The sequence below is a fragment of the Myxocyprinus asiaticus genome, chromosome 26 (assembly GCF_019703515.2).
Source record: "Myxocyprinus asiaticus isolate MX2 ecotype Aquarium Trade chromosome 26, UBuf_Myxa_2, whole genome shotgun sequence".
In the NCBI taxonomy this organism is placed as follows: Eukaryota; Metazoa; Chordata; class Actinopteri; order Cypriniformes; family Catostomidae; genus Myxocyprinus; species Myxocyprinus asiaticus.
The window spans coordinates 27,458,672-27,479,702 of NC_059369.1; the positions used below are offsets into that span (position 1 = coordinate 27,458,672).

Consider the following 21,031-nt stretch of genomic DNA (forward strand, 5'->3'; position numbering starts at 1 on the left):
CAATGCAATCAAGAAACCTTTACTAATTAAACTTAAGGGACAGTTCACCCAAAATTGAAAACACCGATATCATTAATCCTCAAGTTGTTCCAAACTCATATGACTTTCTTGTATGGAACACAAAAGGAGTAATTTTGAAGAATGTCAACACTGCTCTTTTATTCATAAAATTAAAGTCAATGGAGGATGAGGCTGTCAGTCAAGCTGCCAAACATCGCTTTTTGTGTTCCACAGAAGAAAGTAAGTCATAGGGGTTTGGAACAACATGATGGTAAATGATGACAGTTTTCATTTTTGGGTGAATTATCCCTTAACTATCCTTTAAAACACACACACACACAGACACACACCCATCCCAAGTTGAGATAAACTTTCCAATCCCAGAAAGCTATTAAAAGGTGGATCTGTGCTTACAGGAAATGGAGGAACTAAACAGGAAGAAATAGGATCTCTGTATCAAGGTCTAGGATTTACACGTGTTAATCAGTGTTACAAGGATGTGTTGTTCCAGAACAGAGTGTAAAAAACAAACAAATTCACACCTGCACTAATACACAGCATTCATTCAGTCAGAATGCCAGGGCTTGTTAATCTAGTTTAGCATTTCCAGTAACTGAGTGATAACATCTGCAGTGGGACTGTCAAAGTCCTCACTAATGTCCAGCGATGAGAACAATGGTGCCAGATACATTCTTACACTTCTGGAACTTTCCTCTGGCAATCTGCTTCCTACAGTTCCTTCCTCTCATAGAGCTGCCTTTTCATCTCATGGAGGGATCATTTCTCCCAAGCGTTCCTGCTCTGAAACCTAACAATGTCCTGAGAAACCCACAGTGCTAAACTAATCTGGACTTTTTAAGAGAGAAAAAGAGGGACTTTCAAGAGTAAACTCACAGGGTGACATACAGTAGGGTTCAAAAGTCCACATTGAAAATCTATTTTTCTTATTAATAAATACCATTATAGATCATAGATCTACTTTAAGTCCTTGTGCAAAAGGTCAGATTTCCTTGCTTCCATTGAGGCACACATGATGTTCTTCAGAACATTTCATCAAGTGTTGCACAAACCTGTGGAGACCATGCCAGTTCTAGTGCATGCTAGAGCTGCAAAAGTGGAACATACAAAACACTAAGACATTCTGAAATTCATGTTTCAACTTTTCAATCAAACTGTAATGCATTAATTTGTAATTTAAAAAAAAAATAAGAAAAAACTGGATTTAATTTGAAAAGTTCAAAACAGAAGCATTTTCCCATTGGATTCAAACTTTTGAAACCGTAAGTAGCAGTTTATGGAATTTTCAGCAAACTATTGTACAAGTCCTGTTCTGGGGGTTTTAAAATTCCACGTGTACTGCAAGAGTAACTTTAGCTGTCCCATTAGGAGACTTTATACTCTGATTGGCAGTGCACTCATAAATTGAGAGACCGAGGTGAAGTCAGAGAAGGAACCAAAGTACACAGTGAGTCAGGAGGAGCGTGGCACACCTCCCAAAAACACGGCTGCCAAGATCATATTTGGCAGGATGGTTTACTTTTATTCCTCTATTGTTCCAGGACTGAATGTGGCTGCTCAGCAGCATTCAGCACAGTAAATGGCACGGCTTCCTGCTCAGACAGGCCTATTAACCGCATCATCCGTACTAAAACACGTACTTAATAGGGCCCCAAAACACATCATCAACAGACTGTGGGGGCAAGTCCTAGGTCTAAAATGATGGGTGACTACACAGTAGAAATCATCAGCAGCCCTCTTTAATCTAAGGAAGTGAGGAAATACTGTTATGAAAGCTTAAGATGTGAATAAACAATACTAACAAGCAGAGTGAGATGTGCTTAGGGGTCTGTGGAGATGATACAGAAATTTCTTCTCACATTTTCATGACATTTCTAACTATTTGAATGAACATTTGCTGGGCGATTCTCATGAAATATGCCAAGAAAATGTCCTGGTCCCATTTTACTCCAAAATCAAAAGAAACAACTAAGAAATAATATTTTGTATATAGAAAATTAAGCTCATTTTCAGGGCCTTTTAGATTTGTTACACTGTGACATTATTTTCATGACAGTTACGCACATTTAACTCCCCCCAATTCTCATTACCACAATGTGAAAAAAGATGGTCATTATGATATTTTCATTACCGCAATGTGGGAAAAAATTATTTAATAATTTTTAATAATATTATTTAAAATTAAATTATATAGAAGTATTTATAAATCATAGTAATACTCCTTTGGTACTGCCTTTCATTTTCGCTTATAATAATAATAATTATTATTATTATTATAATTGTAAAGCAGCATCTTTTTTACTACAATATAGTAAAAAAAAAAAAAAAATTACGGTATTGAGAATCACTGAAAACACTGGGAATAGTAAAAGCAAATAGTTTGAAAATAATCTCCTAAAAAATTATATGTAAATTTTCCTTCTGCACAGAATAATTTTATATTTTTTGTATTGATTTGGGGTTAAATATAACGAGGACATTTTCGTAATAGGTTTCGTGAGAAATGCTTTGACAATGATCAGTAAAGCTTTATATAATGTAGTAATGTTGGTTAATGTTCTAAATTGAAGTTAAAAAGTTTACCACACACCTGGTGTATCATATGCAATATTAGTTTCAATATATTATCTATATTTATTTAAAGTTGAATATACTGAAAGAGAGGATAAAATGTGATAAAAATGATGTTTATATTGAAAGTGATAATATGCTTAACAAGAGTAAAGTAAATAATACAATATTTACTTAAAGTACATAATGGATCAAATTTCAAGTAATGTGAGAATATGCACCTAGACAACACCCTTTGAATGAGCTGCCGCTCTTCCTCCACATAGCCAGGCCAATCTTTCTGTACGTGTCTGTAGAAATCATCCTTTAGAGTAAAGCTGTGGTCTTTGGGATTGAGTTTAGCCACCTGAAGGAAATGGACAGTAGAATTATTAGATTCTTTCCTAATGTCTGTTCACAAATGAACAAAGGGAACAAAGGGAACAAATTGACATGAATTGTCAAGTGTTATTTCAGTCAGCATCTTTTTAAGAAACATTAAGCTTCAGAATCTTACTAGAAAGAAAAATTATGTATGACAGGCCTTTTAAGGACATCCTTAAATACATCAAGAAGAAAATAATTCAATTCAGACCTCGTAAATGTACAACAGAAAGCATAAATGAATTGTAGCATAGGACGTTCTGTAAAGCACTTCCGCAAATGGGCTATGAACCCACCATAACCCTCCCTCTGTCAAAAACACAATCCTTTCTCCAAATATCGTTAAGGCAGCAGGCTAATTGCTGCCGCCAGTACAGCCAACTCCCCATGTTGACTGCACTGGAACTCCCAAATATAAACGCTGCAGGAACATTCAGCAAATAAACCTACTGAGAGAATCAGCCGTGCTCTATTGCATTTGGGTTGGAGAGATGGTCATTTGAAAAAGCTCTGGACATACTGTGGAGAATATTCTCTGCCTGAGATGAGTGTTAAACTATGTTGAATTTTCTGAAGTAGGGCTGCTGATAGGAGAGATAAATGACTTGCCATTAAAAACTTGGAACACTGACTGCACTAATCAAAAACACATTATATATGGGTGTTTAAACTCAAGATTCTAAAGTTTGACAGAGTGGGGTCAAAACGTCTTGACACCTCATTGAAAATCTGGTTTAAAAGGTAAATTCAAATAAGCAAATTTGTCAAACTGACCGTGTTAATTCCTTTGTACAGGTAAGCATTTTGCCATGTTTGAATTTGCACTGTAGCAAGTTGGGTGTGCGGGTGCACTTGTATTTTACCTCCTCCAACACAGTGCTCAGGTCGGCCTTGTCCTTGGGGCTGGCTTTCTCTTTCTCCAGCCAGAGCAGTAGTTCAGGCTTGCTGTATGGCTTTAAGGCCAGAACGTGAATGACACGTTCTCTCAAAGGCCTGTGGGCCACTAAGCTAGGTCCACTATTCCTCTTGTTGCAGGGTGAATGTCTAATAGTATTGTCAAAGCTTGTTGGCAGGCCCTGTTTCTTCTTAATCTTTATACATTTACCTGCAGGGGGAAATAAACACACAAGGTCATTACTTTTATTCTTTTTATTTGGCCTATAAAACAAAATTCACAACATATTACTCCTCAATGCTTTATAACACCTTCACACAAGTTTAAAGAATATTTATACTATATACAGTTGAAGTCATAAGTTTACATACACATTAGCCAAATACATTTAAACTCAGTTTTTCACAATTCCTGACATTTAGTATCTAGTAATCAGCAGTTACAGAAACACTCAAACCAGCCCATCTGGTACCAACAATCATGCCACGCTCCAAATCACTGAGATCACATTTTTCCCCATTCTGATGGTTGATGTGAACATTAACTGAAGCCCCTGACCAGTATATGCATGATTTTATGCACTCCACTGATGCTAATTGGCTGTTTAGATAATCGCATGGATGATTGTTGGTGCCAGACGGGCTCGTTTGAGTATTTCTGTAACTGCTGATCTCCTGGGATTTTCACACACAACAGTCTCTATAATTTATTCAGAATGGTGCCAAAAAAAAAACCAAACAAAAAAAAACAAACAAACAAAAAAAAAAAAAAACATCCAGTGAGGGGCAGTTCTGCGGATGGAAACGCCTTGATGAGAAAGTGTATATATATATATATATATATATATACTGTGTGTGTGTGTGTGTGTATGTATGTATATATATATATATATATATGTGTGTGTGTGTGTGTGTGTATATATATATATATACACACATACACATACACACACACACAGTTGAAATCAGAAGTTTACATACACCTTAGCCAAATACATTTAAACTCAGTTTTTCACAATTTCTGACATTTAATCGTAGAAAACATTCCCTGTGTTAGGTCGATTAGGATCACTACTTTATTTTAAGAATGTGAAATGTCAGAATAATAGTAGAGAGAATGATTTATTTCAGCTTTTTATTTCTTTCATCACATTCCCAGTGGGTCAGAAGTTTACATACACTTTGTTAGTATTTGGTAGCATTGCCTTTAAATTGTTTAACTTGGGTCAAACGTTTTGGGTAGCCTTCCACAAGCTTCTCACAATAAGCTACTGAAATGTTGGCCCATTCCTCCAGACAGAACTGGTGTAATTGAGTCAGGTTTGTAGGCCTCCTTGCTCGCACATGCTTTTTCAGTTCTGCCCACAAATGTTCTATCGGATTGACGTCAATGCTTTGTGATGGCCACTCCAATACATTGACTTTGTTGTCCTTAAGCCATTTTTCCACAACTTTGGAGGAATGCTTGGGGTCATTGTCCATTTGGAAGACCCATTTGCAACCGAGCATTAACTTCTGGCTAATGTCTTGAGATGTTGCTTCAGTATACAGTGCATCCGGAAAGTATTCACAGCGCTTCACTTTTTCCATATTTTGTTATCTTACAGCCTTATTTCAAAATGGATTAAATTCATTATTTTCCTCAAAATTCTACAAACAATATCCCATAATGACAACGTGAAAGAGGTTTGTTTGAAATCTTTGCAAATTTATTAAAAAATAAAAAACAAAACAAAACAAAACAAAACAAAAAAAAAAATCACATGTACATAAGTATTCACAGCCTTTGCCATGACACTCAAAATTGAGCTCAGGTGCATCCTGTTTCCACTGATCATCCTTGAGATGTTTCTACAACTTGATTGGAGTCCACCTGTGGTAAATTCAGTTGATTGGACATGATTTGGAAAGGCACACACCTGTCTATATAAGGTCCCACAGTTAACAGTGCATGACAGAGCACAAACCAAGCCATGAAGTCCAAGGAATTGTCTGTAGACCTCCAAGACAGGATTGTATCGAGGCACAGATCTGGGGAAGGGTACAGAAAAATGTCTGCAGCATTGAAGGTCCCAATGAGCACAGCGGCCTCCATCATCTGTAAATGGAAGTTTGGAACCACTAGGACTCTTCCTAGAGCTGGCCGCCTGGCCAAACTGAGCGATCGGGGGAGAAGGGCTTTAGTCAGGGAGGTGACCAAGAACCCAATGGTAACTCTGTCAGAGCTCCAGCATTTCTCTGTGGAGAGAGGAGAACCTTCCAGAAGAACAACTATCTCTGCAGGACTCGACCAATCAGGCCTGTATGGTAGAGTGGCCAGACGGAAGCCACTCCTCAGTAAAAGGCACATGACAGCCCGCCTGGAGTTTGCTAAAAGGCACCTGAAGGACTCTCAGACCACGAGAAAAAAAGATTGAACTCTTTGGCCTGAATGGCAAGCGTCATGTCTGGAGGAAACCAGGCACCGCTCATCACTTGGCCAATACCATCCCTACAGTGAAGCATGGTGGTGGCAGCATCATGCTGTGGGGATGTTTTTCAGCGGCAGGAACTGGGAGACTAGTCAGGATCGAGGGAAAGATGAATGCAGCAATGTACAGAGACATCCTTGATGAAAACCTGCTCCAGAGCGCTCTGGACCTCAGACTGGGGCGAAGGTTCATCTTCCAACAGGACAATGACCCCAAGCACACAGCCAAGATAACAAAGGAGTGGCTACAGGACAATTCTGTGAATGTTCCTGAGTGGCCCAGCCAGAGCCCAGACTTGAACCCGATTGAACATCTCTGGAGAGATCTGAAAATGGCTGTGCACCGACGCCCCCCATCCAACCTGATGGAGCTTGAGAGGTTCTGCAAAGAAGAATGGGAGAAACTGCCCAAAAATAGGTGTGCCAAGCTTGTAGCATCATACTCAAAAAAACTTGAGGCTGTAATTGGTGCCAAAGGTGCTTCAACAAAGTATTGAGCAATGAATACTTTTTTTTTATTTTTATACAATTGCAAAGATTTCAAACAAACTTCTTTCATGTTGTCATTATGGGGTACTGTTTGTAGAATATTGAGGAAAATAATGAATTTAATAAATTTTGGAATAAGGCTTTAACATAACAAAATGTGGAAAAAGTGAAGCACTGTGAATACTTTTCGGATGCACTGTATCCACATAATTTTCCTTCCTCATGATGCCATCTATTTTGTGAAGTGCACCAGTCCCTCCTGCAGCAAAGCCCCCCCACAACATGATGCTGCCACCACCAAGCTTCATGGTTGGGATGGTGTTCTTTGGCTTTCAAGCCTCACCCTTTTTCCTCCAAACATAATGATGGTCATTATGGCAAAACAGTTACATTTTGTTTCATTAGACCAGAGGACATTTCTCCAAAAAGTAAGATTTTTATCCCCATGTGCACTTGCAAACTGTAGTCTGGCTTTTTTATGATGGTTTTGGAGCAGTGGCTTTTTCCTTGGTGATCAGCCTTTCAGGTTATGTCGAAATGGGACTCGTTTTACTGTGGATATAGATACTTGTCTACTTGTTTCCTCCAGCATCGTGTATGTACATTTCTGACCCACTGGAATTGTGATATAGTCAATTAAAAGTTAAACAATCTGTCTGTAAACAATTGTTGGAAAAATTACTCATGTCATGTACAAAGTAGATGCCCTAAACGACTTGCCAAAACTATAGTTATATATATTATATATATATATACACAAATAAAAACACACGTTTTTTTTATTATTTTTTTTTTTTAAGAACTGTAGAAAATTCTGTCATGTACTCACCCCCATGTTGAAACCCAAAACACAAAAGGAGATATTTATAGCAAAACGTCCCAGCTACTGTTTTTCTTACTATGAATATAAATGGTGACCATGGCTGTCAAGGAAGATTTTCATTGAATAACAACTTGAACTTCCATCTGTTCCTCACACAAAGCTATTGTATGGTTTCAGACGACTTCAAATATAGCAAATGAGTGAAATAAACTACGTTTATTATGCTTTTAGTGTGCTCTTTTGGAGTATGACAGCCCCTGGTCACCATTCACTGTCATTGTATGGAAGAGAGCAGCATTAACATAATTCAAAACTTCTCATTTTGTGTTTTACAGAGAAATAAAGTAATACAGGTTTGAAATAACATGAGGGTATGTAAATGACAGAATTTTCCATTTTCTGTGAGCTATCCCTTTAATGCAAGCGAAAAGAGACATACAACGGGTTGAGAGATGATTGCCTAACCCGACTGCCTCTTCAGCACTGAAAATAAACTGAGTGCTCTGCAAATAGCACAGAACTTCTAAGGCCACTCATATCCTTGAGCTCTCGTTACGCAAAACAAAACTGAGCCACCCTAAGGTGAAATTAGGCACACATAACGGAGAAGGGGTGAGTGCCACACATACAATGTAAACGGCAAATGCTGGACCACTTTAAGAAATATGACTTTAAATAAACACCACAGCCCCCATAGCACTTGTATCTCCGGATGTACACTCTGAATTTGGTGTGCACCGGACAGGCTGGAGGGTGTGAAAGAGAGCTGATGTTAAACGTTGCCCTCTCCTGTGCAAACAGTAGAGTTGTGGAAATGAAAGCATCTCAAATGGAAGCTTTTTTCTGCTTTCCTTCATCTCAGCAGTGTGCTAATTCACCTGGAGCCAGCAGGACACAGGAGTGCTAATAGATATCAAGCATGCCTAATCTCATTAGAAGTTTAAGCTGGACTTTGAAGGTTGCAATAGGACAAAGAGAAGCACAAGCTGTTCATACAGTGAGCGCTGTGTTTCTGTGCTTGTTTAGCTTTTACGTTATGTTCATGCACTTGTTTATACCCCTTTAAGGCTTTATTATTGTGGAAAAACTACACTAATGTTGTTTTGGGAGTAAAATTTTCATTAATAAAAGGTTAAATCAAGTTACTCTCCATGTTTTGATGTCATTAAGCAATTTTCACATTGACTAAGTCCTTAAGAGGAAATGCAATAAAATAGAAGAAACAGTTCAGGGAGTTTTCTCCAAGGATGCAAGAAAGGCAGTGCCTCCTCAAAAATAAACAAAAAATAAATAAATAAACATTACAGAAATAAAGCAAAACAAATATTACAAAATATGACATCAAATGGTTTATAAACAATTCTTTTTTCTATGATAATGCTGTCTAACAAATGTTGCTTGAATGTGAAAAGTTAATGAATTGCAAGCGAAAAGTCACATGAGAGTGCGTCTTCATAGCACTATGGTTATCTGATTCCGTCAATGTGATTATTCACATCAATTATGTTTGCAACCAGTCTGCATATTTATCGGGCGGAAACAGATTGACTAATTACAGAGTTAACAATATCTTGGACTTAATATCTAGTATTAACACAAATAAAGGATACATAAAATATGCTTGTTACTGTTTTGTAGTTTAATGCAATCCTCTGATGCAATGAAATTTTTTTTTTTTTTAAAACGCATAATTTTGATAAGAGTTTGATGTGACTCTGTTATAGTAAATACTACGTTAATATAAACACACTATTTGTATTGGTTATTTATAGACCCAAGTGTAAGGTAAATGGCATTTCTTATGCCTTTAACCCAGAAACTGTGTAAACATTACAAGGAACTGGAACAATAATTTACATTGGACTAAAAAAAAAAAAAAAAAAAAAAATCGGACTTTGCCTCCTCATTTGAGAAGTTTACCACACCCCGTCAAAACCGATGTAGTTTGTCAGCCAATTGATTTAAAATAAATGAAACAGCCTTTTCTTCATAAAGTGTCACTGCCGTTGTACATGTGGACACAATTCATAATACTTAAAGGAAGAGTTCACCCAAAAATGAAAATTCACCATTCATAATTTTCTCACCCTCATGCCATTCCGAATGTGTTTGACTTACTTTCTTCTGCAGAACAAAAACAAAGACTTTTAGAAGAGTATCTCAGCTCTGTAGGTCCATACAATGCAAGTGAATGGTGACCGAAATTTTGAATCTCAAAAAAGCAAATTATGGCAGCATAAAAGTTATCCATTCTGTCTTCTGACGCAATCCAATCGGTTTTGAGTGAGAACAGATTAAATTATAACTCCTTTGTCCTTATAAATCTTGGCATCAGCAGTCTCCTTGGCGATCATGATTTCATGCTCGATTACATGTCCTAAGTCTTGACGTATGCGCAGAATGCTAGATGGTGCTAGGAAGTCTAATCGAGCTTGAAATCATGATTGCCAAGGACATTGCTGATGTCAAGACTAGGGGTGGGTAAAAATATTGTTTTTACAATGCATTGCAATCTTCATTTGACCAATCTCAATATCGATTCTTAAATCCCAAGATCAATCTTTCACTCAGTGCGCAACCCTCCACTACACAGAGGAAATCACTCGCATTTGCAAAGAAATTTCGCTCTATGCGACTGAAGTGAATATATTTTGCAACTGGCTGGTAAATGTTTACATTTCACTCACCAGTAATTGTGTCGTTTTTTTAAAACTAATGCCCAATTTCCAATACTTAGTAGGTCCTCGTGGTGGCGCAGTTACTCACCTCAATCCGGGTGGCGGAGGACAAGTCTCAGTTGCCTCCGCTTCTAAGACCGACATTCGGTGCATCTTATCATGTGGCTCGTTGTGCATGACACCGCGGAGACACCATATGTGGAGGCTCATGCTACCCACCGCAATCCACGCACAACTTACCACACGCCCCATTGAGAGCAAGAGCCACTAATCACCACCCCGATGAGGTTACCCCATGTGACTCTACCCTCCTAGCAACCGGGACAATTTGGTTGCTTAGGAGACCTGGCTGGAGTCACTCAGCACACCCTGGATTCAAACTCACGACTTCAGGGGTGGTAGTCAGCGTCAATACTCGCTGAGCTATCCAGGCCCCAGTAATTGTGTAGTTTAATCATAAGTGTTCAGCAGCGAGATCCTTTCTCAGCGTGTTGAGAGTAAAAGTTGTTCCGTGTAAAGTGTGTCCAAGACGAGATCCACACAACCCATTTATCATTGAATACAGTCTCTTTTAATACCCTTTCTGTTCTTTACAGTCAGTTGTTGTAAAAAACAAAAAAAAAAAAAAAAAAAAAACATTTAATTCTAATCATGCATCGTACAGATGAGGTAAAGCCATTTGAGTCCTCTCTAGTTAACATGCGATCATTCAAAAGGCGCTGTGTTTACAGAAATGCAGTTTTTTTGTTAAAGAGACAGTACCGGTTTCAGCACGTGTTCAACAAATCAATGTAAATAGTACAAATTATGCAATTTAACAATAAATATGTACCAAAAATAATATATGAAATATAATATCTTATTTATTGATTGAATACATTTTTTCATTTTTAAAAAGCCAAAATGTGACCAAAATAATGAAAAAGCAATAAAATATAATTAGTAAAATTAATATTTTCCTAATGAACCTAGTTGAAAGGTCCCCTGTATAATTAACAGCATTAGCTGGGAGAGAATTTACTTTATATGTAAGCAAAAGGGACATTATAACTGAAATAAACCCATAAGAATCTATATCGAATCGAAAGCTAATGAATCATAATCGAATTGAATCAGGAAATCTGTATCAATACCCAGCCCTAGTCAAGACTGCTGTGGATCTCTTCAGAAGACATGGATTAAACCACTGGAGTCTTATGGATAACTTTTATTCGCTTTTTGGAGCTTGAAAATTTTGGTCATCATTCACAGTGCATTGTATGGACCTATAGAGCTGATAAATTCTTCTACAAGTCTTCATTTATGTTCCGCAGAAGCAAGAAAGACATACACATCTGGGAGGGCATGAGGGTAAGTAAAACATGAGAGAATTTTCATTTTTGGAATTACTATTCCTTTAAGCAACTGCTGAAATCTGAAGACAGCTCTTTCAACTATACGATACATTGCGATAACTGCGTAGCTGCGAGAGAACAATGACCCTATTTATAAGAATGTTTGACTTTTACAGAGTCCAACATGTTGGCAAACAAGAACTGTAATGCGAAATGAATTCCTCTCGACGCCTAAACATGCTGTGCTTCACAAAATTGCTGAATTAAACACTTTCTGTCTGCTAAAGCATTTGAGACATTTTGTCATGTTTTGGGGGATAATACAGTACAAAACTGTAAATAGATGTCAGAAGATTCAAACATCAAACGTTGTATCAAATCTAGCCTTTCAGGCAATCAAATCCAAATTCAAAAATATACATTATTTTTACATCACAAAGCCAAGTAGTCACTTTTTTAATCAAGTCTTCATGCTCAAATAGTCAAACTCAGATGACAGTAAGGATAATTAATACTTGATAGATTTTAGAGAGATTTCTATATTCACCATATATACTGTAAACATACAGCATGGTGTGGTAACCGTACAAGGCCTTCCAATGATCTCTAGATCCATATAAATGAGAACAAACAACATTAAACAGCAAGTACATAGTAAATGTTTGATGATACTCAGCCCATACCAGTGTGCAAAGTTAGACTGACCTTAAAATACCCCTGCTCCTTATAATTAAACATCCACTGAAATACCTGCCATACATTTGAAAGTCTCTGCCAATTATGAGAGCTATGATGGCAAAGCAGTATTTAGAAACGTCTAAATGATAAGTGTACCATTACTTCACCACAGAAATGCAGTGCGTCACCACAAGAGGTTTCTTTGCTCGACTACAGAGATGGGAGAAAAAAGATTTATTTTCGTTTTAGCCAAACAAATATATCTGCCAGACACCAAATTCTTCAAGCACATGGCTCCGCAGTTACCGCCAATATACTGTATGCATTTAGAACTGAGAGGTGGTGTAAAATGTGCATTTACACCACACATACAGCAACAGTAATACTTTTGCCCATACAGGGATAAAAAGCCAGTGTAAATACATCCCATACACTCAGATGCATTATGAATATGACCCTATCACACCTGAAATTTTAATTGTAGTTTCTGATTGGTACATCATCAAATCATCCCCTTCAATATTCTGTTTTCCTGTAAAATCTGTTATTTATCTCAATTATACCCCTTGAGAAAGCAGTGCAGTGAACAAATGTGTTTACAGTACAAGCCATACTGAGATACATACTGGCAAAAAGGTATATTGCAGGAAAAACATAGGGCATTGTCTGTTAGTCACAGAGGATAGGCACAAATTACTCTCCTTAGTGAAAGCAATTCAGTGCTTTTAATTGGTAGAATCAAACAAACCTCAATTGTAGCATCCTATTTCCTCATAACAGTAAAGTGCTATCTTTCACTCCAGCAGATATACAGCCTTCTTAGACACAAGAGGCCAGAGTGACGGCTGGGCTTTCTAACTCATCTTTTGGGAAATTGCAGACTTTGCTTCAGAGAGAAACCCCATGTATAATTCAGTATTTCTGCAGATGAAAACCTAATTGATCCCCAGCCACAGTAATTAAAATACTGGGTTAAACTTCATCCACCCAGCATGAGACTTGTTAGCGCATACTTCTGGCAGTCTCAATCAGATTAATCAGATCAATCAGGTCGGCTTCGTGCCGATGTTATCTGTTGATAAATGCTGTAGATGGAGGGAACGGGTGGAGGAAACACATCTCACATGAATTAAACAGCTTGTGTGACACAGCTGAACCATGATCAACAATGCCCTGGTTTATTCACCTCATGAACATTATTTACAGGATGCGATACTATAACAGTAACAGATTTATTTATTTTGGAACAAATAAATGTGATATTTCATTAGTGTATGCATATACAATTATTCATAGATGCATAGGGCTCTCATGATTATGAAATTTGGCTGAAGATTAATTGTCAAACAAATAACTGCGATTGTGACGATTAATTGTCTGTGTTAGGGCTATGACGATTAATTGTCTCTTTAAGGGCTTTCACAATAAATTGTCATATTTCTTAAGGTGCACGTGTGCTTCATACACCTGAAGAAGTAATTTTTACATATTTAACTTTAAATATTTAAATCAAATAATAAAACAGGGATATGTGATTTCCTTTTAAGGCTTTAAAAACGTATGAATGACATGAAAAATAATGTTTTAAATATCAAAATATTTTTAAACACTTAAAATATGTCTCTTTTTGGTCAACTTTAATTTTACATTTACACTGTCATTTTTTTGAACTCAGATTTTATATTATATATTTTATAAAAATACGATATAATTTGCATATATAATTTATCATATTTATATAATATTTTATTATATTATGCAATAGTAAAATATTAATTCCCTAATTTCTTCACTTTCACAGGTTATTTTAATGCTCTGATTAAAAACATGAGCCCTTATTTGTCATGATCCAAAACCTGACAGTGCACGCATCAGAGCGCTCTTTGGGACAGGAGCTGGTTGACATCCATGGTGCAGCTCGGTGAGGCTCAGACTCGGAGTTCAACTGAATGATACACAAATGCACCATTCATGGCATTTATACAGTACATTCACTTCCCTTATTTTGGGCATTAAAATGTGATGGAATTTGAATGCCCAATAATCGTGGTTCTCAAATAACCACGGTTAGATCAAATAACCACGATCAGACAGTTATTTAATAACCGCGACAGGCCTATTGATCCATCACAATTATTTGTCAAATGATTCTGGATCAATCCACAAAAATAAATCAGGATTTTAAATTAAATATATTAATTCAACAAACAGATGCAGAAGATTTCAAATAATTTAAATGATTATTTTACAACATCTTATAGAAACTACCAACATTCTACATCAAAAACTCAACATTTAAAGGGGATATGTATTTACACAGTAATCAAAATCATCGTACAATGAGTATCACACACTCAAAAATGTATAATTCATGTGCACTGCCACAGAAAACAAGTTACGCGCTGATTGCGTTAATTGAAAGTTTAAGATCAATTTACACCACCTCTGATACTAGGTTATTATACCTGCTTGCTCTATTTCTTTTGGTGGGTCAGAGCAGACATACTTTAGAGCAGCTCATTTTTTTTTTTTTATGTGGATTCTTTACAATTTTGGCAATAATTCGCCAAAGATGTGTACCACTACACTGTTGCTGCAAACTTGAGATGCATCGTGAATCATTTTGGAATCAGATTGTAACACACTGAATTGGAGTAAAAATCAAATAGTGAGGTTGATTTTCTCCCCTAATGCATAAGGATAGTTCCTTTGTGTGTGTGTGTGTGTGTGTGTGTGTGTGTGTGTGTGTGTGTGAATAAGCTGGACAAAATAAGCTGTATTCTTACTTGGATGCGTAGACCCAGGTTTGATCTCAATGGCCGAGCGGCTCCAGATGTCCTTTTCCACTTGAGACATGCGCTCTCGGGTCATCTGGTAAGAATCGTCGGTGGCACAAACTGTGATTTTGTCCTGAATACTGCCCTGACCTTCCAGATGCTCCCTGCCATCTCTAAGAACAAAAAGGAACAAATTCCCTCAAAATTTAAATAATACCATTAAAATCAGGTTTTTAAACGTTTTTATCTGCCAGTAACTTGCAACAGTTCTTTTATTTAGCACTTATCTCACTTTTTCCATTACATATTATATTATCAGCATAACAATTTGAGTGACAAGCTGGACTGAAAAAATTACATCAGCATTTCTTAGTATTTGGTTTCATTTATTTGGTTGGGTACTTTAAAGAGCATATGCAGTTGAACTGGCATGGACTCCACAAGTTCGTGCAAATCCTGATGATCAATGTTATCCCAGCATGATTTGAGAATGTGACAAAGAGCATCTTGTATGCTCAATGTCACCAATTAAAACAGATTAGTGACCTAGAAATAGTGCAGAACCTAAAATATTTCTCAATTTAAGTCATAACTTTTACTTGATTTAGATGTGTCAAAATTCAAAAACAGTTTATTTTCAAGTTTAAATTAGATTTTAAATCCCATATTTTCAATCTGAGCCCTACTGTACATAATTTAATCCCTGCAAATATCTTGCAGGTGCACTCCTGATTCGTGAATTTTGAGTAAAAAAAAAAAAAAAAAAAGAAATCAGCAATGTGAACAAAAGCCCATATCAAAAATTCCTTGAAAGTTCTCAGAGTCATCCTGCTATGTAAAGATTGACATGTTTAATACCACTCTCTTCATCACGAAGCTCGTTGTGCATGACACCGCGGAGACTCCCGGCATGTGGAGGCTCATGCTACTCTCCGCCATCCACGCACAACTCACCACGTGCCCCATTGAGAGCGAGAACCACTAATCGTGACCACGAGGAGGTTACACCATGTGACTCTACCCTCTCTAGCAACTGAGCCAATTTGGTTGCTTAGGAGTCCTGGCTGAAGTCACTCAGCACGCCCTGGATTCAAACTCACGATTCCAGGGGTGGTAGTCAGCGACAATACTCGCTGAGCTACCCAGGCCCTGCAAATATTGTATTAATATTGCATTAAGTAAACATTCCACATAATATTCAACCACAGAATGAAGGTTTATGTTTTACATAGCAAGGTTATTATTGTTAACAAAAACGATTAAAGATGAAAACTAGCCAAAATATGAGAAATATTTTCGTTAACGAAAATAAAAATTGGAGTTTGCAAAAGAAAACTAAACTGAAACTATAAATGTGCATTGAACTGTGAATGAAAACTTAAAATTGCAAAGAAAATTATTTAAATTGTCACATTTTCAATCTATGTTGGATGGTCCGATTGAATGTATCTCCCAAGCCTAATTTCAGCCTATCAATGTATTGGTCTAAAAGAAGCAACCAATTAGAAAAGAACTGGCTGTCTGATTGACATGTAAAATAACCAAACACAGTTCACTTGTTGCATTTTGTGATGAAGTGTTGTGTGTCATAGAAAGGTGGAACATTTGTGGTATTGTGTTAATGAGGGATAAAAACTAAATCCAATAATGAAACAATTTTTGTTTTACTAACAAATTTTAAACAAAACTAACTGAAAAACTAAACTGAAAATTGAACATCAAAATGCAAATAAAAATTTTAATAAATAAAAAAATAAAAAAAAGTGACATTTTCAAAAATATAATAACCCTGTAAAAAGCAATTTGATTAATTTAGGCAAATGTGTCATCTTACCCTGAGAGATACTGGTGAACACAATCAAAGCTGGCCTGAGGTTTGTCTTTACTGTCACTAGACAGGTAGAAGGAGAAGACACGGAAAGCATCGGGAGAATCCGTCAAGGGAGCAGGAATCTTGATATACTGTTAAATGATAAAAAATACAAGGAGACATTTCAGACCTGTGTCCACTAACTCTAAATATACATGTACACAATCAAAAACATGCCCACTAGCCTACACACACACAATAATTATGAGAACTGGATGTTTGTTTATGCCTCCACTCTCCATTAAATGACAAGCTTAACAGAACACCTGTGTAACAAACAAAACAGATGAATGACAAGTCAACTTAAAGGTGAACTATATGTCAAAATACTTTCCCAGTTTATTGTTCATTGACAACTATAAGTATGCCCTTTGTGGGTTTACCTCCCCCAAAAATATAAACACTGAGCCTCCCAGGCACTATCAAAACATTGATGTTTATATTTTGAGCAGCCCAGTCAGCTCCACCCATCTCTTTCTTGGTCAGCCTACAGCACGAGTTTGGGGCGTGGCTACTTGAACTATCCGTTCAGCCAGGAGAATATGAACAACCATGGCAGACTTGTACAGAGGAAAAGAAATTTAGCTTTGTCTACAGATGTTAAAGCCTAAATTCAAAGACTTGCTTAAAGACACAGAGAACATTGGCATCGCATTTACAAGGTGGAGGACACGGAAACAGACACGGACACACACACACACACACACCACCACCACCACCGATGAGATGGCTCTGGCAAACGGGAGTGGCAATAACAAGTTTGCCGAGCAAGTCGCTAATACACCGGCACCCTTCCCACGACCCCGACCCCCATCAACAACAGCGATCTCACCTAGGGTGCCAAAAAGGTCAGAAACGGTGCTGTCATTACACTTACAAGTTTCCAGAACCATCCCACCTCATGTGCTGGATCCCGCGCACTGCACACCCAGCTGCCCTTCAATCCTTTCTGCAACAGAGAGTCCTCTGTTACACTTTCTGCCCTGTGTGTTTATGTTAGAGTGGTCTTGTTCATTACAACGTTAAACTTTTAACACATTTTATTTAGTATTGCCTGTTTGTTCATTGCAAATCAGAGAGTGCAAAAGGGCATGATGAGTCTAAGGGGTGTTGCCAAAGGCTGTCTGAAAACATACTTTATTTTTGTCATTCCGTTTGCTGCCACTAGTAGCGCAGAAATTACACACTTCACCTTTAAATTACACGATAATCAGCAGTTTCACTGGACTTCACCACCAGAGAATAAAAGAAAAGGCATACCCTTTTTATTTATTTTTTCAGCCTTTTTACACACAGGCTTTTGTTTATCAAGAAAAGCTCCAGTTCAGGGCACACACTTTACAAGGTTATTCAAAAAAGCATCCTTCATTCAATAAAACTGTTAAAAGAGCTTCCCCTACAACTCAGGGGGATGTCTCACCATAACACAGTAATCTTCCTGTATGCAAAACGTTAAGTGACATGTGTTGGTAAAGCATTTAAACCCATTACTTATCTAGAAGAGACACAAGTTGTACCAAAACCTATTTCACTATGAAATGTTTTGTACTTGCTTATTTCGGAAACAAAATAAATCATATTTGCTAATTATATGAGCTTTGAATGCATCGTTCTACTGCACTCCTATATACATTCTCTAAACAGTGGCATGAGCAAACAAGTAGTTATTAAGAAATAAGCACAAAAATTAAACTGACAGCTAAAAAGGGGTATAATGTGAGGCAGATGTTCATGTGTTCTTGTTTTGAAATATCTGTGATCCCTATGGGGACTTTCAAAAGTGGCTTTTTCTTTGCAATTCTTCCTATAAGGCCTGCACCCCTGAGACTTCTCTTTACTGTTGTGCATGAAGCTGGTGTTGAGCGGTTAGAATTCAATGAAGCTGTCAGCTGAGGACATGTGAGGCATCTATTTCTCAAACTAGAGACTCGGATGTACTTATCCTCTTGTTTAGTTGTACATCTGGCCTTCCACATCTCTTTCTGTCCTTGTTAGAGCCAGTTGTCCTTTGTCTTTGAAGACTGTAGTGTACATCTTTGTATGAAATCTTCGGTTTTTGGCAATTTCAAGCATTGTATAGACTTCATTCTTCAAAACAATGATTGACTGATGAGTTTCTAGAGAAAGCTGTTTCTTGTTTGCCATTTTTAACTTAATATTGACTTTAAGACATGCCCGTCCATTGCATACTGTGGCAACTCAAAAACAAACACAAAGACAATGTTAAGCTTCATTTAACAAACCAAATAGCTTTCAGCTGTGTTTGATATAACGGCAAGTGATTTTCTAGTACCAAATTAGCAATTTAGCATAATTACTCAAGGATAATGTGTTGGAATGATGGCTACTGGAATGGGGCCTGTCTAGATTTTATCAAAAATGACTTTTTTCAAATAGTGGTGCTATTTTTTACATCAGTAATGTCCTGACTATACTTTGCGATCAGTTGAATGCCACTTTGGTGAATTAAAGTACCAATTTCCTTCCGAAACAGCAAAATAAATTTTTCCAAACTTTTGGCTGCCAGTGTATGTAATCAGTGACAATGTGTAAGCAGCATATGTATCTAACATAATTCCATATTTTCAGTAAGCAGAATTATTTGCTAATATTTCCATTTGATGTCATCAGTACATCTCTGATGGATCATTTAGCGCTTTTAAGAACAGTACTTTTACCTAAATTTTGAAGGAAAGGAACAGTTTTGCACATGTCTTTAAAATAACAATAATAAAAGAAAACATTCAATTGTAACTTTTCTCGATTCAGTCTTAGTTTAAAGAACCGTGAACTGAACCGCGAATTCAGTATTATGAACCGAACCGAATCATGAGATGAGTGAATCGTTAATAACCAATAAAATTACTTACTGTAACTACTGTCTGTTTTTGTCAATGCACTGCAAAGCTGCTTTGGGAATAATGCACTGTGAAAAGCGCTGAATAAATAAAATGAACTGAATTGACATTGTTTCTTTTTTGTTGTTGTTGTTGTTATCAACATAGTACAACCACTTCAGTTCTACAAATCTTTTCAGCAAACAAACAGCAAAACTCTGCTTTCATGGGAGCTGACTGATTCATACCAGCTCGACTGCAAACCCAAGTTTATGTTCTGAGGGTCACGACACAGTAACTGAGTCAATTACATAATACTCGCTGTTATCTGAGGGCGATCAAATCAAACGCAGCCCTGAATAAGTAATGTTGACAGTGTGACCTTGCTACCTGTACAAAGTCCTATGAAATGGAATCAATAAAGTAGCTGGCCAAACACAGTCCTGCTCTACATGCACTAATCCAAATAAACTATATTTAAAACTGGCTAACACGTTGAGGTAGTGCTGTGCTACATTGCGAGTCAGAGTGAACACTGTATTGAGCAGAATAGCATCTAACAGGTTGAACCTTGAGACGGATGGGCAACAACAGCAGAAGACCAGAAGAACATAGTGTTCCTAATAAAGTGCTCGGTGAGTGTATATGTTGCTGTTCTCCTACAAGTTGACACAATTAACTTTTAGCACATGTACACATTAAAAATTCACTCAATTAACTTCAGGGATATTGGACCAAATATACTGATGACTCACAATGCACCACAGATTTTTGTCCAATCAAATGCTCTCTAGAATGAGAATGTTGATTTAACTGAAAATTTGCGTTAACTAAAAATTCTCCGTCATTTACAGATTACACTGATGGATAATTTCAAATGCTAACTGTCATTTTGACAAATAAAAAAAAGAAACAAGAAAACCATTCAAACCTAGTAGTGCATCAGTTTTGATTTTACTCTCTCTCTCTCTCTCTCTCTCCCTCCCTCCCTGTGCCCCTGCTATTGCCAGGTATTAAGATGTGTTTAGGGCGATCCGATCACAAGTGGACAGGTGCCTTCGGCATTTACAGACACATCTCCATTTACACCTGATCGTATACGAGTCTCTTTTGACTACATCTGTTCGGATTCGAGTGCAGTGTCTCTGATTCCTGGACTGCATAAATCAATAATTACAGTATGTCAGTGTGTTAATGCATGATAATAAAATGCAAAAAGTATAATAATA

The 21,031-nt window shown here is 37.1% G+C and overlaps 1 protein-coding gene across 1 annotated transcript in view; it reads right to left on the reverse strand.

Annotated features, from left to right (window-relative positions):
* LOC127417421 (RNA polymerase II elongation factor ELL-like) overlaps nt 1-21,031 on the reverse strand; it is a 56,436-nt gene that overhangs the window by 9,381 nt on the left and 26,024 nt on the right. The window contains exons 3-6 of the mRNA XM_051657470.1: nt 16,930-17,057; nt 15,105-15,268; nt 3,816-4,057; nt 2,811-2,935 (exon numbers count right to left, since the gene is read on the reverse strand). Coding sequence (XP_051513430.1) covers nt 2,811-2,935; nt 3,816-4,057; nt 15,105-15,268; nt 16,930-17,057 — 659 coding nt within the window. The remainder of the gene's footprint in view (nt 1-2,810; nt 2,936-3,815; nt 4,058-15,104; nt 15,269-16,929; nt 17,058-21,031) is intronic.